Source organism: Vicugna pacos, unplaced genomic scaffold, assembly GCF_048564905.1.
Source record: "Vicugna pacos unplaced genomic scaffold, VicPac4 scaffold_20, whole genome shotgun sequence".
Lineage (NCBI taxonomy): Eukaryota > Metazoa > Chordata > Mammalia > Artiodactyla > Camelidae > Vicugna > Vicugna pacos.
In genome coordinates this window covers 37,157,111-37,175,539 of record NW_027328741.1, presented here as the reverse complement: position 1 = coordinate 37,175,539, position 18,429 = coordinate 37,157,111, and the positions used below count along the sequence as shown (strand labels likewise).

Sequence of the window (18,429 nt, the reverse complement as noted above, 5' to 3'; positions counted from 1 at the left end):
ACCCCTGGGCTACCCTGGAACTTAGCTCTTCTGTTCCAAAGTTAGCTGAGCTAGGGTCATCACACAAGGCAGGGAAGGAGAGAAGAGGAAATTCCACCTGGCGGCCTCCATCAGTTTTCTTCCAGCCACAAGGTGCCGCTAGAGCGACCCCGCTAACAAGCCCTCCCCATAAGGAAATCCGGCAATCAGACTGCCCCTGCCGTCCTCAAGCAGTCCTCAAGCAGTCCCGACGCCCCTCTCCCAGCCTGTGAATGGTCTTCTAATGACCCCCCAGTTGGTGGCATCCTCACCCTCTTCCCCGCTACACACACACACAGAGCCAAGGCAGCCTTCCCAAATCACAAATTTGATTATATCACCCCACTTCAAACCATTCAGAGGCTCCCTGGTGGAATTCTATCCCCACCCCAGACCCTGCTCGCCCAGCCTCACCTCAGTACCCAGGTCCCCAGTGACCAAAGGGCCCCCTGACCTGCTCCTACTTGCCACTTGCCTCCAGGATCATTTTGACTGTTTCCCAAGGAAGCCTTCCCTCCCTCAAACCTCCCAAATTTTTTCCTCTGTTCCTAGAACATTCTAGGGTAATTCAACTTCTGACAATGCTAAGCTCACAAGAACCAAATACATTTTGCTTACTAATGTGGCTGAAACTTTTCTACCCTTGACACTCAGAAGTGCGCGTGTTATGAATAAATGAATGATGGGATGGGTCTCAAAGGGACAGACATACCTGCTTTCTCTCGTCCCGACCCTTCTGTCTGTAGAATATCAGAAGCAAAACCAGAAGTACCTTTCCTGACGGTCACTTTCTGATGACACCCTTCACTGCATACTGTGTCAGTTCTAGTAAATCCCAAACTCTTCCAAAGCCCTCCACTCTATACACTCTCCAGTGTCCTCCCCAGCAGGGGCACACTCCACCCTGGATCACACAGGGCACTCTCCACGGGTCCCCACACAAAAAGCCTCCAGGCCTCTGCCTGGGCTGCACCTGCCACCTGAGCCACATTCTTGACTCTTCTCCTGGCTGATTCTTACTCTGTCCTCACAACTGAATGTAGGGCCCATTTATTCCAGGAAGTCCTCTCAGATAATGTCCTTTAGGTCTCCACTGGGCTCCATCTATAGCAGCAGTACATGGTGACCAACTGGTTGTTTGCCCACTCTTTGAGACCACGAAATCTTGGGGGCCAAGTGGGAAAGAGTGACAGATTACAAGAGGGGTGGGGGAAGCAAAAAGCAAAAATCACAGACCAAGTCCCAAATTCAAGGATACTTTCTCAGAAAAAAGTATAAACCATTTCACACGTGTGCAATTTGGTTACTATTTTTGTGGCTTGTGGACAGCAAGAACTTGGTGTTCTAGTACAAAGCTCAGATTACATGCAAAAAAAATGTATATATTCATATCCAAAGGAAACCAGAGCTGCTCAAAAACAGTTTGCAGTTAGAATTGAAAGTAATTTTGATAAAGGCAAACTCTCTCTCTCTCTTCTTTCTTTTCTGGCATCCTATAATTTTAGAAGTATTTGCGTGACTAAGGGATGGCTACAGCCCGTGATTATGCACTGTAGTGTTTGAAGCTGAGGAAGCCCAGATTATATTCACGGTGTACATGCAATCACACCTACACACTGATAGGTGCCGTGGTGGTGGAGCTGATGTTACAAAGCAGGCAACCTTATTCTGTAAGAGAACTCTAAATAGAAAGTAAGAAATGCAATGTTGTGTACTCAATTTCATTTGTTATATGGGCCATTGACTGATAGTATATCTTGACTAATGAAACCCAATAATAAATTGTCAACGTCGATTTTCTTCATCTGACCGTTTTATGCTAACTTTGAATATCAAACCCTCACTCCATAAGTAAACCTCAGGCCTAAGCTGCAGCACAGTTACATCCCGTGGAAGACAGCCGATCAAGGGAGAACTGGAGAGTTTCCCTTCAGAACCTGCTAAGTGTGGTTTTGCACCTGTACGTCATTTGTAACCATGTAATCAACAAAGGAGTAAGACCTACTAACTGTGGGGCAAAAAGCACTGCATGCTTCAGAACCATCAAAGAACGCTGAGTTTTGTGAAACAGTCCTGAGGCACTTAAATCATACTTTTTCTGAAAGGCTCCAAAACTGACCCACTTCACCATTCCAGGTATAACAGGGAAGTACTGGAAACAGTAGAGAGAACATGCCCTTGAAGTCTGACATGGCCCTGCTTGAATCCTGCTACAGCATTTACTAGCCGCTAAACGAACCAATTCCTTAACCCCTCTGAGAAGGCTTCCCAATCTGCAAAAGGGGGCTGCCACCACCCACCTGGGAGGCATGGATGTGAATGCAAAATGCAAGTAGGGCGGCCGACTGGTACCTGAGACGGGGCCTGGCTAGTTTCCCTCCGCTGTCCTTCTCCCCCTTTAAACTTGCACTGTTCCCCCAGTAAGGATCAAGCCCCCGGAACAGACTGCCCATATCATCTGTGTATCCCCGGATACATGCCTTACCCTTAGGAGGCCAGAAAAACAACTGCCTCCTCCCAAGCCACTATCAATGTTCTTAAGAGTCTGGGTATTTTTAACTCTATTTTGCAGGGAGACTATTCCAGAACTGTCCAAAAACCATTCTCCAGGTTGGCTCCCCTCCCAGCGCCCATCCTTTCTCACCACAGATACTCTGTATGATTGCCTTCTGTTCATGGGAAAGTGAGTCCGGTAGGTTGGGGACTCCCCAGGCCTCCCTCCCTCCCTCACAGGTGAGTGTGACTACCTTCTCCCCACTCCCCACTCCAACTCCAGCTTCAAAGGATTCTACCCTCTGGCACCTTGCAGACTCTGCATCTTCCCAAGACTCACAGGTGGCTACGACCCTCCCTTCAGATTTCTTCCTGGCTGGCCCTGCCCACCGCCCGGCCCCTTAAGGATAAACGGCATTAGTCGAAAAATCGCAAACGCCGTTGACTGACACACCAAAGCTGCATGGTCTGGGCTTTCCTCCAAACCAGGCACAGCCATGCCCCCCCAAGCCAATGTCTTCACCTCTCGAGATGATCTAATTCACATGCAAGGCTGTGAACACCAGCTAAGAATGACGACTCCTAACGTGTATCTATAGTCCAGCTTCTTCAGGTGAGCCCCAGGGTCACATACCCGAGTGCCTCTTTGAAGTCCTAACTTGGATGAAAAATAGCATCTTAAAAATGCCTCATGTCCACTATTTACTCTGGAATTCGATTCCTGGCAGGTACCTCCCAGGCTCCCCATTTTAGTAACAGCCCCAGCACCCACCTATGTGTTTGAGGTCAAATTCAATTTCCACTGTTCCCTCCCACAATCCCTGCCCCGGAATCAGTCCTATTATTTCTGTCGCTAAGCCCATCTCAAGTCTGGTTCTGCATGCACCATGGCCCGAACCCCACAAGCTCACAGCATGGTGCACTGAGTCACAGTCCTCCGTAGGGTGCTCCCTGGAGGGGGAGGCATCTCCCGGCACGGGTCACCTCAGAAGGCACTGGATTCTCACAATGGAGGCCCAGGAGAAGGGACTCAATGCATTCCCGTGGTCTGAACTTTGAAGGGCCCGAGGTCTGGGGGAGCTCCTAATTAGCAGACACACTTGCCAGTGAGCAGATGAGGATGGAGGATCCCAGGCAAGGCTGTTCTCACTCCAACATCTGGGCTCTCGGAAGCCACGGGAAAGGGCCTTTGTCCAGGGCACATCCCGGCCATCACAATTCCCAGCCTGCATTTGCCAACCCGGACAGCCTAGTTTCCTACTTGCGACACTTACTTCTGTTCTGTTCCCCACCCATAATGTGATGGACTCATTCAGAAATTCTGGCCTGTCTCAATCGAGACAAATTCAGTGAAAAATGTAGTGTCCACATTTGGACCAGAGCATGAAAGGACAAACAAGGCCTCATGGTCAGCATGATGGTGGTGGCCAAACCCTTCCCCCGGGTGAGATGAACCATGGTGGGGGTGAGAATCCAAGGTCCTAGGTCGGCCAAAGCATCTTCCTTCACGGCTGACTGAGGTGTCGGAAACTTACTACCGCAAACTAACGACACGGCTGTCAGTGGTGGACATCAGCTGCAACAGACACGGAGTCAGCTATTTACTGCCAACATGGGTTAAAATAAAGGCCGGTGCAGGGAGGCCAGCACGGCTGCTGAGGCAAACCACAGACCCGGCTATGAATGCCCACTGGCTGAAACAGAGTGGAAACTACGGTCCCCTTTAGCGGTCCATTTGTCCACCAGATACAGATGAGCCAGCCTCTTCAGAGAAGGCCATGTATTCCTGATACTCAGAGAAACCAGCCTCGTAAAGGGAAAAAAAGAGTGGCATGGGTTTTAGACCCACTTCTGCCCCTTTATGAAGGCAAAGTAAAGTAAATGGCATGGGGAAGTTGAATGCAAAAAAAAAAAAATAATAACAAAACGGTGACTGCTTCCTCCAACAGCGTCCCCTGCAGCTGCTCACCCCAGAGCAGGCCACTTTCTCACCAGTGACTGCCGGCCAGGAAGCGCCGTCACGCATGTCACACAGAGACAGCCAAAAACGGCGTGCCGAGCACGTTTGTGTAAAAGCAGGAATCGAGAAAGATCCTGCAGAATTTGACTTTACAAGGTTAAATACTCCATGAAAACAATCCCTCAGCAGCAGCCCAAATCAATTCGCATCTTACTTCTTCAAAACAATCAAACAAATTTAATAAAGGCATATTTGTCACCAAATATAAGAAGTACCAAACAGGTTCCTCAAAGCAAGGATTTTAACAGGTATCAAACACCAGTGGGTGATGTGGTAACAAAGCAAATATTTCAAAAAATTAGAAATAAAAATGATGACTAGGATAATACAGGGATCAAGGCAGCTGTTAATTTTTTGGTTTTTAAAGCGATGGAGACAGCACGGAGGGCGATCTGGCTATTTCAAATTCAGGGTGTGCACAGCCCACATTTTCAGACGCAACAAGATGCTAACGTGGCAGTACAAGAGAAAAAGGAATAAAGAAAAAGGAAAAGAGGAACAAGAGAAAATTAGAAACACACAAGAACAAAAATGCTTTTGACAGCTTGTACAAGAATTTACGTGAGTGTGTGAGGCCAGGGACGCGGGAACGGTGAGACCCACCCTCACCTCCTGATCCAGGGAAGACAGGGGCCTGAGGGGAGCGACGCTGCCAGGGGACCCCAACGTGGTCAGCGCCCCTAACCAAAACTCCACCTACATGCGTCTAGGAAGATTTGAGCTACAAACTGTGGTCGCATTTCAGGCTGGACAATTTTACTCACTTCTAACAAGAGTAGCAGGAGAGAATTAGGCTCTGCTCCTGCACCAAAGCATTGTTTAAAAAATTAATGACTGTGGAATAGTAAAAGCAGCAATGGAGTAAAAGTGACTGGAAGAGAATGTGCTTGACCCTAGCTCACTGGCCGCGATATCTCACTGACGTTCAGATGCTGGCTGAGCCCTTATGGTACCAGAACCGACAGACCCACCAGGAGGGAGGTTTAATGTGCTGCTGTATTTTCATGCCGAGAGCCATGGCTGGTACACGAGGTTCTGGGTAAACAATGGTGACAGTGTCTTCCACTATGGACTAAGCACACATCCAGCTACTCCGCCAAATCCCAAGGGCAGACTTCAAAAGGTAAAAACAAGCTGGCATTCTCTGGTGGCTCTGCAGACTCAGAGCCAAGCAATTGCTGAGAAAAGTGTCACCAGTGCCTCCTATGACAAAAGAGGCACTGGCCTGGGGGCTGGGGCAGGGCTCCAGGCTTCCACTTCTCACCCACCAGTCTGTGCAGGGTGAGAAGGTGGTCCCTGCTTACGTTGCACCGATGCACCTACCTTGACTGACGCCTGGGGGCTCAGCAGGAGGTGACATGTGAGGTGAACGGAGCCAGCCTCAGTGTAGCACAGTGCTAGCAGCTATGCCCTCAACAGTGTCCAGGCTCCTAAACCTGACACTTCATCTCCAAGGAGCAGAAGGGGAGTGCGGGCATGTAGATCACAGGGCCCCGTGGGAACAAGTACAGTTTATGGCCACGATATGACTTGCCCCTTCCTTAAGCCATAGAGGTATGTTCGGGAGGAACAGAAAATTCATCCAGAGACCGCTAGGCACCTCACACAGGTGGGACTCGGGCCCCCTGTTCCTATAACTCACAGGGCTGGTCTGAACATTCTTTTTATCAATTCTCCAGCATCTTCTCCTCCAACTTACCAACAACCAGAAAGTAGAATCTGAGATTAGTTAAGTTCAAGAATCACAAATCACCGCCCCCACAGCGGGCCCGGCAGCACGTGCCAGGTCCTCAGACCGTCACCTGTGGGACCACCATGAGTGCTCTCCAGCCTCATGGCCCAAGTCCATAGGCCAGGGTGACACAGCTTCCCTCACTCTCCCCAGCAAACAGGGACCAACTCTCGGCAAAGGCATCTCAGCATCTTCTGCACGAGGCAGAGCACGATATATACATGGGGAAACAGAGCAGAAGGTGGGGAGGTAGGCAGCCCAGAAGAGCTCGTCTGCACTTTCGAGGCAAAGTGGGGCCCTTGACTTAATCACAGGGACAAAGTGAGAATGAACATTTCCCTGCTCTTACCCAAACTCCGTGATACGCTTTTCCCTGCATAAGGAGTTCATTCGGAAGTCCCTGGCTGTGTTTCTGATGTCCTAACATGGCATGCTGGCTGTCGGGCAGGAAGAGAGGGCCTGAGCCAAATAGATGCTGGGCCTGGAAGGCAGGAGACACCGGCTCCAGCCCCAGCTCAACCAGCGCCTCTTTCTGCCTCTCGGGATTCAGCATCTCATCTATAAACAAAGGGATGAGACTGTCTCAGGACAGGCTGCCCAAAAGAAATGAAATGAGAGCCATGTAAGAAAGTTTCCCAGTTGCCACATTTGAAACAGAAAACAAAGAAACAAACCAACAAACAGAAACAAATACTAGAAACTAATTTTAAGAACAGATCTTAATCTACTGCATGTAAAATACTATCATTTTGACATGTAAACAATATAAGAAGTAACAAGATAGTTTATATTCTTTTATTAGACAAACCTCAGCGTCTAATGTGCATTTGACCTACAGCACATCTCAGCTCAGACCAGCCTCTTCCCCAGTGCTCCTAGCATCAGTGGCTGTGGCTACTCTATTGGACAGCGACTCAAGGGGTCCCACCATGGTTCTGGCTGAAAAGCGGGAGGAAGTGTCCACATTAACCCTAAGAGGATCTCTCTGAAACAGAGGCAGATTCACTTTTAAATGTCTGTAAACCGGCGGGCTTCACCTCCCTCCACCTTGGCTACAAGACAGTCCTCTTCCTTGCTGATCCCTTTCTGGATGTAGGGAAGAAACCCGGAACACAGCCAGGGTGGACTGGCCTCCAGGGAAATTTACCTGCTGTCTGTATCCAGTCCCATGGTGTCCTCCTTCTCAAACGGGATGCAGCGGAGGGCGATCTTGTCCCCAGAATTGTTGGGGGCTGCATCCAGCCACTTGGACTTGGGCAAGATGAAGAATGACTCTGTGAAGTCATCGATCCTTTTCTCCACCACCCTGCAGTCCTCGTAGATTGAAGGACACGTCGCTGCGCGGCTGCTCAGCTACCTCCCCATGCAGCACAAAGACAAAGAGCTGAGAGTCATTAAGCGTGGTGCCATACAGCTCCTCTGCACATGTAGCTTCTAGAATGCCTTGGCAGAGAGGCAGTCGGTAATGGTGACAGGGCCCACGACCTTGCGGTGGGTCTGGAAGTCGCTCCACCCACTCTCGGGCGCATAGTGGTGCCTGTAGTGGATACAGAGTGCCCACTGGGAGCCGCACGGGCTGATCTGGCTCACCGAGGAGATTCTCTTATAGATGTAAAAGAAATTCTCCTCTGAGTTGATCCCCACGTGTTGGACCACCACGGGAAGAGTCTCATAGACCTCAGCACACTGCACGTAGTCAGGGATGCTCATGTTGCAGGCCCTGCGGAGAGGGGAGAGGAGATCGAGGTACATACTGTGCTGTGGGCTGCGGGCGCATTTGGGTTGCAGTGATCTGGTGTGTACCAGCCAGAAGGCAAGGGAAGGCAAAGCAAATCCGGGGGTACAGTTTGTCCTCAGCGTCTGCACATAGCTCGGATCACATTACCCAGCTTTTGGTCTAGGCTTCCTGCCCCTGCAGAGAAGGGTCATTTCTTGATTTCTGTTTCCAAGCACCTAGCAAGGCCCTGATGCGAAATCACTGCTCAAAAATGCTGAATAAAGAAATGAACAAAGGGAATGACTGAAAAATTGTGCTGAACACTGGAATTTGACACAACACTGTAAAATGATTATGAATCAATAAAAAAATGTAAAAAAATAAAATAAAATAAAAATAAAAAATTGATGTTGGCAAATGTCATCAAATATCTGCAATTTTCTTATTTTAACAATAAACATAGATGTGTACTTGTAAAAAAAAAAAAAGAAAAGAAATGAACAAAGGTACTGCTTTCCCCAACCCCCTTCGGCAGAATATAAAGAAAAGGACCACAGTAGGATCAAAAGATTTGGATTTCTATCCAATTTATTTGAACTCCTAAGCTGCAGAATAATGGATAAGGAAACTTGCCTTGGGGAGGACGGTACAGTTCAGTGGTAGAGCACGAGCTTATCATGTACGAGTTCCTGGGGTCAAACCCCAGTACCTCATTTTAAAAAATGAAACAAATAAATAAACTTAATTACCCTCCTCAAAAAATATTAATTCAAAATTCAAAAAAAACCTTGCAATTGACACAACATTGTACACTTGACTATACTCTAATTAAAAACTAAATCCTTGCCTTACAAGAATATATCTGGATTACGGATGTTTGCAAATGTAAAATGCCTAGGGTACCCCCTGCATAAAAAGGGGGGAATGTACAAATTTACTATTGCTCCTTTATGAGCTATATTTCCTTTGGGGGGTTTATAACGTCTCAGAGCTAATTTTCTAAGATTAAAAAAAGAAAACATTACCTGATTCGCCATACTGCTGAAGAATCAGATAACCCTATGAAAGCATGTGACCCACAGAGGTTACTCAATAAATGTCTGTTGAGTGAATGAATAAACAAGCAAAGTGAATGCTGCTCCCTGCCACAGACCATCATAATGGTACTGCCTGGAAATCCCAAGCCCACGTTCCACCCGTCTCTACACTAACCATGTGGGTGACATGGGCAGGCCTGTGTGATTCTCTAAGCCCCAGTTTAATCGTGAATAGAAATGAGGGCAATAACACAAACTTAAAATTGTTAGTGAGTCAGTATGAATTGTACCCCAACTTTGTAAGATGGAACCATTAAGGAAAACTGGGCAAAGAGTCCATAGGCCCTCTCCATACTGTCTCTTACAAATACATGGGAATCTACATTATATCTCAAAATAAAAAGTCTAATTTTTTAATGAGGTTATTGAAGTTAAGTGAGCTCACTGTTTCAAATAAGGAACACACAGTACAAATAGGACAATGCCCAGCCCATGAGATACACTCAGTTAACATTCCCACTGAACCCACTGGTCCCTCAAACTTCAGAGCAAGAGGATGGGTTGCGTGGCAGGAGGCCACCGCACCTGAAGCTAACAAAGCTAATGGCCCCACTTTCTATAGCCCCTGTCACCACCCTTGTTCTAATTTTCTATTTGTAATTTTTTTTATTAAATAGAAACTCCCAATTGCATAGCCTTCACCTGATCAGACATCATGATGGCATTCCTTCAATACCTGACAAAACAGATCATGAAGGCAGCCCTTCTAGGTGAAACAATAAAATGAAAAGCCATTTCCACAAGACTTCTGTGTAAATTTATTAGGGAAATACGTCCTGGACTGAGGAAGAGGACTGGGGAGGAGGGGGCAATCTGGGGCACAAAGAACTATAGGCCACCTGTCCCACGATGGACTTCAGACTCAGCCCTCACCCTCCAGGAAATTCAAAATACACACCGACAGACTGCTATGGACAAGGTTTTTCTTTTTTAAACAAATCCCTGAATCCCTAGCAGGTCTTGTTTCTACCGAGACACAAATTAATTATGTGTATAATGTTTCACGAAAGCCCTAAAATATTATCACCCCAACTTGACACATCAAGAAACTGAGGTAGAGAAATTTATCACATTGTACAAGATTAGAGAGAGGCCACGTCAGACACTGTACTTAAATCCATGCCCCTGCTCCAGTGCTCACACTAGAAAGTGTGACATACAGCCCCTTTCCTGCCCTCTCCCTGCAATAAATCTCTGAAGAGTCTTTTCTGTGCCACCTGGAATCACAATCACATCAGTTTTCCACAAAGAGCTATGTCACTCCTTGGAGGACGTGTCAAAATCTAAAGGGTTGGGATGGGAGGAGAGATTTGCATTTTCTGTTTCTCAAAGGAAACATGGCTTTAAAACAAACTGAAAAGCACTTATCTAGTCCAAGCCCTTATTGTGCATAGGAAGAAACGGAGGCTCAGAACAGATGAAGAAAGGGCCTTATTAATAAATATTGCCTCAGCGCAGCACCAAGCCAGCCCTGGGCCCTTCTGGGGAAGTACCTGGGAGGCCCAGGAGAATGAGTGTTAGAAAACGGAAAGGGAAGAAGCATACAAGGCCCCGTCTCTACACCACCATACCATGAAGTTCCACCAAATTACCCAGTATGGGTGCACCCAATATTAAGGTGGGCTAAACAGGTTATGGAAACCTAGAAGTCTCAACCATAGTGGAAATTCCAACATTTACTATGTTTGTTCCCCAGTTCAAGCATCAGCTCAGTGGGTACTGTGTACCAGGGACTACACGAGGCCTGGAGTTCTCCCAAATACAGATTTTTACCACGTGTGAAACCACATAAAGGCCACCAGAAGAAAAGTGCCCACAGATAAGATGGAATTACTGAAACTGAAAGCAGCCAAAGAGCATATATTACTAGGAAATATGGTGCTCCTAGAAATGGACTCATGGACATAGAAAGCAAACTGTGGTAAGCAGGCAGGAAAGGGGGGATTACAGATACACATTAATAAATATAAAATAAATGACAAGGACCTATTATATAGCACAGAGAACTATATTCAATTTCTTGTAATGAGTTCTACTAAAAACAATCTAAAATAAATGTATATACATATGCATATGTTTATAACTGAATCTCTGCTGTACATCTGAAAATAACATTGTAAATTGACTACACTTCAATAAAAAATAATTTTATATAATAAGTAAAAGTAAAAGCAACGCCATTAAGGAAAAATAAAAGAACACTCTAATCCCCTTAGCTGTAGGTGCTGGAGAATTCTGGTTGCAAGCACCAAGTCCACTGGATCACTCCAGCACTGTCACTCTTTCTGACAATCAGAGTCACTTGGCTTCACTGAGGTTAATTTTCTCTTCTGTGAAAGGCTACAGTTGCAACTAACGATGTATAGAATCTCATCATTCACAAGCCCAACAAACAGCGAGGACTTCCCATGGGCCAGGCTCTGGAGAGATGAAAATATAGGGTCCCAGATATATTCATGGGTAGAAGAAGTTTATGCCATAAAGACCTTAATTCTTCCTGTTTTGATAGACAGATTCATTTCAATTCTGATTAGAATTCCTACCAGATTTTTCATGGAATGTAACAACTTAATTTATGGTCAGGAATAGCCAAGAAACTTCTTTAGAAACACCACTGGGGAGGGGTGGTTGGGTCATTTATTTCCACTGTTCTTTCTGAAGTGATGAAAACGTTCTGGAATAATAATGGTTGCACAAATGTGAATATGCTAAAAGCTGCTGAATTTTACCATTTAAATGAATGGACTTCATGGTGTGTGAACAATATCACAATAAAGCTGGCATATGAAAAAATATTTCTTGACAATTATTTTTCCCTCTTTACTACTAGTGTGCCACACAATTTAAGAAAAACAAAAAGTCAAAACCAATCAAACTGTGCCAGGAGCTTTTTAGGACTGCAATGCCCCTGGGTCTCCAAGGCCTCTGGTGGTGCTGTTCCTGTTAAAACACACTAGCTGGGCTGGGCTAGTTAGGGACTGTAACTATCTTTTTAAGATCGATGGTCACACGTTTCACCCTGGGAGAGGGAAGGAAGGAGGATGTCACAGCCTTATGCCTTCAGCTCATTTTTAACAGAACCAAGCCCTGCTTTCACCACTGTAATCCCTCTCACTATAAAAACACGTGACATCAACAAGCACCGCCATTATAACACCTGAAAGTGTTCAAGGTACTTACCTGGGGCAGAAACACTGAGGGAGGAGACAGAGCTCGCTCATCACTTACACTCCCTTTTCCCGACTCCATCAGGAGAAGCTGGGCGATACAGCTGGAGGCTCTCAGCCCAGAGAGCAGCGCCCACACCACTGAGCTGGTCCTCAGGGAGCGGGAAAGGGAGAGGAAGGCAGCCCGGGGGTCGCGGGGCAGGGAAAGCGCGGGCGGGTTTGGAAACGCGGTCTGCAGCCCCGCTCGGAGGCCAGCCCCAGCCCCAGCTGCCCCGTCCATGTCCGCAGACCCTGCCCGCCCGGGACACAGCCCGCCCAGGGGCGGGGACGGGCCGGCGGCCGAGGGGAGGTAGCCCAGCAGGAGAGGACTCTCGGGCGGGAGAGGGGAAGTGCACACCAGCCGCGGACTGAGGGGAGCCCGGCTGGGTGAGAGGCGGCAGGTGCACACCTCGCCCTGGACAGGTGTGCCTGGGGCACCGGGGCAGGTGGCGTGGGCAGAGGGTTCTGGCCCAAGCAATTCAGCTGGACACAGGCTGACTGGCTCCCTGAGGGCTGTGACACGCGGACCGCCCTCCTGCAGCCGCCTGACCACTTTCCCGGGGGCTCCCCACCTTGCACTTCCACAGCCAGAGGCCCCGGCCCCAGGCAGGAGCCAAAGGCTTACCGGGCTACAGAGCTGAGAAGCCTTTGGGGCCGATCCCCGGCTCGGAGCTGGAGCTTCCAAAGCGCGGTCAGCTGGCACCCACTGCGCATGCGCAGGAAGGCCAGCGATCCTCTGTGTTCTGCGAGAGAAGGTGGGGCAGAGAGGAAGGAAGAAGATGGGAGGGGGAGGAGAGGAGGGGAAAAGTGGAGGGAGACAGATGGACAGGAAGAGCGGAGAGAAGAGAGGGATCTGGATAGGTGAGGGTCTTAGCGAAGAGAAAAAGCTTTACCTCTGGGGGCACCCCAAAAGAGGCAGCAATACTGCCTCTGTACCCTTCTGTAACCTTTCAAGACCCGCAGCTGAAGTTTTACCTCGCTGGTCCAGCCCTCAACCCGATGCCCCCACGCGGAACTTGGTTTTCTGTTGCTCTGGGAACCAAGCATCCGCAGGTGTTGTCGCTCAGAACTAACTTGAGAAGAGTACATATTCCCCTTTTACACGCTGGGAAACAAGCAGGCACGATTTCTACCTTAATCCCACTGTTCCAGCTGTCGGGCTGGCGGGGAGCGGGGTGGTACAAGATCAGCGCCCCAGACAGAGCAGACTGCCTGAGTGTTGGTGCATAGTCCCCATCCCTCCTGGGTAAACCACACCCCACACTTGTAGAACCATCAAGGGCTAACAGTAGGTCCCTGGGTGTAGGAGAGGTGTCCTCATGTGAAGGAAAAGCCCAGCTAGGCTAACAAGGTAAGTCACAAATCTAAGTGTGATTAAGTGTCGGTTTACTGCTCTAAGTTTTGCCAGGATAACTCGTAAATCTTAAGTTTAGTGTCAGTTTACCTGGCTAACAAGCTAACTCGTAAATCCAAGCTCAACATGTGTCAGTAACGTGATCTATTACAAGTTGATAACCTCCAGTGTACTGATTCCTTGCTTTTTGTTGTTTGAGCCCTATTGGCTAATACCCCCTTATTTGTAATTAACCCTTTAAAACCTCATGTGCACATCTTGGAACTGATCAGAACTTCGGAGCAGAAGCCCCTCTAAGCCCGCCGGCATAATAAATCTGAGTACTCCAACACTCCGATTGGTGCTTGTTTCTTGGCTGGCCTGTTATTTCCATAACTCTCAGTTCCAGTGCCCAGCTTGCTAGGTAGATAGGAGTGTTACCGAGTCCAAATTCATTCTCCTCAGTGCAGGACAGGACAATAAGTTGGGAGACCAGCTGTTCGGTCATGGAATAGCAAGTTTCTGTAGACCTAAATGGCAAAATAATGTCTTGAAAAACCATCTCCCCAAGTCACAATTCAGGCTCCTTTCCTACGTGCTTGGTTGTTGCAATCTTCTTGGTGTAGGTATTCCTTCTTGTTAGAATCCTTTGTCCTTACAGTTATCTGCCTGAGTCAAATCTTTGTAAGCAACCAACAAAACAAATGTTATTTTCTATTCTACAATTTGTTATCTTTTTATGAATGAAAAGTGTTAAATATCCTTAAATGTCAGAGCCTGCAGAATGGGCTCTCCTGTATATTTCAGGCTCTAAGCAACATTGTTTTACAAGCAAGATGAAGCCTAGGAGACAGAGCATAAATTTAAATTCAAAGGAACAGATCTAATATGGAGTCAGACTTGTTCTGTTCTATTACCCGGGTAGAAGCCACTTGAGGATTTAAATCCCTTTAAGTTAAAAATAACTAAAACCTTAAAGGAATTTACATACATAGTTGGGAATGTGCATAGCATATATGGAAAATCACCAAAAGGATAGTAAACAGTGGCATTACCAGGGAGGGCAGACAGAACAGAGAATGAGGGAAAACTTCTTTCACTTGTGTATATTTGTGCTCTGTTTGAATTTTTTGAACCATTTGCTTGAATTTCTTTTTCAGTTAAAAAAATATGTGTAATGGAACAAAGGAATAAATAGCTCAGCAAATACAACAGCCATGGAATCACTGAGTTATCACTTTCGATTTAACCCAGGAAGCATTGATTGACTCTCTCCAATGTGCCCAGTGCTGTTTTAAGACTTCTTTTATTATTATTATTATTATTATTATTATTATTATTATTATTATTATTACTACTACTACTACTACTACAACAACTACTATTACTACTATTACTATTACTATTTATTATTATTATTATTTTATTAAATAATAAGTAGGTACCCCTCACCCCTGCCCATGGCTGGTGGAAAACCAACTGAGTTTTTTTGAGTTGTTTTCCAAGGAGTAGAAATGAGTTATAAACTGAAAACTTATTTAGGGCATAATTGGCAGAGTGTTTTTCCAGCAGGCCAGACAGCTATGAAGGGTTTTCAATAGAGGCGCCCAGAGGCTGAGAGGGAAAGCCACCAGGATCCTACAGAAAGCTGCCCAAACTGCCTACTCCATGGCACTACTGAAATAGGAAAGAACAAATCTGACTCCATATTTGATCTGTTCCTTTGACTTTAACAAAGCCGAGTTAATACGTTCCGGTCTTTTCATGGGTTATGATGTCACAGAGGAGACGGACAGGTCAACAAGGAATCACTCTGCCGTGATCACGGAGCCGGCGAACGGGATGGGCTGCAAGATGTATGACACAGCCGCAACTGTGACCGTGCTTCTAGGCAGGTATTCAAAGTCGACTCAACAAGGTGTCAAACATCTGTGCCCACGTCCCCATCACCTGACATGTAATAAAGAGAAATGAAAACCTATAAAAGGCCAATACCCTTGGTGGGTATACCGTCCAAAGAGCAAAGTCACAGTTTGACAACTGGCCATCCCGGTTCCCTGGGATTTATTCTTGGAGAACCTTAAAAACCACTCCTCTCTCCTCAAGAAGTGCTGCATATTTGTCCTATCTTTGGCTCAGGGATGGAGCACGTTCAAGGGAACTTTAATGTCTGCACAGATTTGACTGTCTTTCTCCAGGTTCACTTGTCCATACTAAAGGGGCCTAAGCTAAGTCCATCCTCGGTAAGATCTATTCCCTCCAGTGACAGCTCATTGAGCCTGCAATTAAAAGCCAGCAGAAGAAGACCGTCCTCAGCTAAAAAGTTCACCCACCCTTCACTGCTTTCTTAATCTCTTCTCCTGGCTAATTGCAACAGACGAACACCTCCCTCCACCAAGCTACACAACTATGACATTTTGTCTCCCCAAAGAGAAAGTAAGGTCCATAAAAGAGGAGACAACTGCATAGTCACCTCTGAATTCCTAGCATATAGTAATGTCAATAAATAGAATTATGATTATGGCTACTTTCCTTTAAAACCTTTCTGGTTATTTGAATGAGACCTTGGAAGAGAGGTGTTTGTGGTCCAGTATCTTTATCCACAAGAATCTGGAGGCCTTTTTCGGAATGGATGTTCACTGATTGATTCAAAACACATCTTCTCAATCAAGGAGTAGCTGTGCTTTTCTGCCAGGAGTTTGTGGTCACTCTCATGCCAGAAGAGCTTTAAACTATATCCTTACTTTGGATTTGTTATTTTTCCCCTCTTCCAACAAAATTGACTTTCCTTACTTTCTTGCCTTGAGGAATTTTTTTTCCTATTTCAACCTTTAGTAAACCAAGATTCTCGGGATGGGCTTGGCCTATAATATGATCAGCCATCCAACTCCCAGTGTGAGAGGCCTCGGGCTCACCTCCTGCACTCCTGTCAAGGCAACTGAAAATCAGTTCCGGAGCCAACCGGCATCCCAGGGCTTCTAAGGCTCGCGTATCTCCCAGAATCCCTGCTTTCTCGTTTGTCTTGGCTTCTGAGGATTTCCCCTCTCTTTCTTGACAATTAGTTGTGCAGTTTGAAAGATGAGGAAGGAAGGTTTTATTTCTTAATCAGCATTTTAAGGAACTTGTGTAATGAAGGTTTTCATGAGTTTCTAGAACCCTCCATTGCCGAGACAGAAAACACACTATACATTTTCTAAATTAGCACTCATGTGCATTTTTTCTTTGCTTTTCTTAACTGTTAAATGATATTTTTAATTAAAAAAAATAAGGCCCCAAGTAAGATAGAACATTGAAGGGTCAAACAAAATTAAAGGGCAAAGACAGAAAAATGATAACTACTCTACAAAGCTAATATAATACATGCACTATGTATCAGATCAACAATTCTCAGTAACAGCTAATTGAAACATGTCCACGAGGTAAAAAGTCTCTCCTGTCAGGAGATGGCCATCAGAAAATTGAATTAAAACAACAAACAAATATCCTAAGACTGGCGAGGTACAGAAGGCTACCAGCTAAATGTGTCTGCTTATGGAAAAGAGGGAGACTCACCAGCTCTTTTCTGTGGAGCTTGAGCCCAGGGGAGGACGGTGAAGTGAGCTCTGTAAGCACCCAATTAACAAAGTGACTGATGAATAAAGAGACGTGAGCTTTGATGACAGACATGATACTACTATTCATTTGTCCTGTAAAGTATGACTTCATGTTAAGTGATCAATACTTCGGCGTCCTCACGTGTTGAGATTATAGGAAAATGCACAGCCCGGGCCGAGACCTCCACTATGAGCTCGTGATACTGCACTTAGATGTCTCAAGGGCACCTCCAACTCCACCTGCAAAGAGCTGACTTCACGGTGCTCCTCCCATAGTCGTCCTGCCCAGGGCACCTGTTCGGGGGGTAAGGTCTCCCTGCGTCTCCCAGCTGAGGCCCATCACTCACAGATGTGAATGGACCCCTCCTTCAGGGCCCAGATATCCTCAGTCACCGAGGCCAACCACCCTCACCTGTCCTACCAGGTACTCACTAACACTCACTCAGCACTGACTCTGTGCTGGAGACCACGCTGCACACTGTGCACAAGTTATCTCACTGGATCTCCACAGCAGTCCTGGGAGGTCGGTACATCACTGCTTCAATTGATTAGATAAATTGTTTCACTTCCTTGAATGCGTCATCCAAAGTGACACGGCTACTGGGCCACAAGCCTGGGACTGAAAACCACTTGAAAACTGAACACTGCTACACCTCGCAGCCACCCTACTCTGACTCATCACATCACCTCCTGCCAAGCCTTCTAAATGTTTCCAAGCATTCTACAAGACAAAAGTGAACTACTAGGACACCCCACTTCCCTACTTAAAATCTGTCAATGACGGTCCACTGCCCTTTGGAGAAAGTCCCACCGGGCCTGAGCACAGCCCAATGGCCCGGCATCCGCATTCCCTGCGCAGCCGCGCCACCTCACCCACCACGTAGCACTACATGTGCCGTGTGCAGACAGGGATGCTGACTCCGCACAACCCGGGGCTTGTCTCACTTGAACAATCATCACCTTCTTCAGTGTTCAACTTCTTCATTGCTGACTCTTAGAAAAATGATTTCTTAGGATGAATCGATATGTTTTTCCTTACAACTTCCCATCATTGATTATGATCTCCCTCCAAAATAGAGAAGACCTAATTCTCAGTCTCCTTATCTGTAAAGTGAGAATAACAAGGAAATATTAGAAGTTTTAAGAGAAATAATATTCATGTGAAGCTGAGGGACAATTCCATCATACAGTAAGCACTCAATATGTGCTTACTTAATATT

The 18,429-nt window shown here is 46.5% G+C and overlaps 1 protein-coding gene across 1 annotated transcript; it reads right to left on the bottom strand.

Moving 5' to 3' along the window:
• Window positions 1-7,697: 7,697 nt before the first annotated feature.
• Window positions 7,698-18,142, bottom strand: LOC140693901 (trafficking protein particle complex subunit 9-like). The gene is made up of 3 exons (XM_072957470.1): window positions 18,087-18,142; window positions 12,909-13,026; window positions 7,698-7,983 (listed from the first exon to the last, which is right to left on the bottom strand). Exons 2-3 carry the CDS (start codon window positions 12,995-12,997, stop codon window positions 7,698-7,700), a joined length of 375 nt encoding a protein of 124 aa, XP_072813571.1. The 5' UTR covers window positions 12,998-13,026; window positions 18,087-18,142.
• Window positions 18,143-18,429: the final 287 nt, after the last annotated feature.

Excerpts from the sequence above, each read along its gene's own strand:
- LOC140693901 (XM_072957470.1), bottom strand. The coding sequence starts at position 12,997 with ATGCGCAGTGGGTGCCAGCTGACCGCGCTTTGGAAGCTCCAGCTCCGA. Across the intron at positions 7,984-12,908 it reads CTTCTCAGCTCTGTAGCCCG|GGCCTGCAACATGAGCATCC; the intron begins GTAAGCCTTTGG and ends CCCTCTCCGCAG.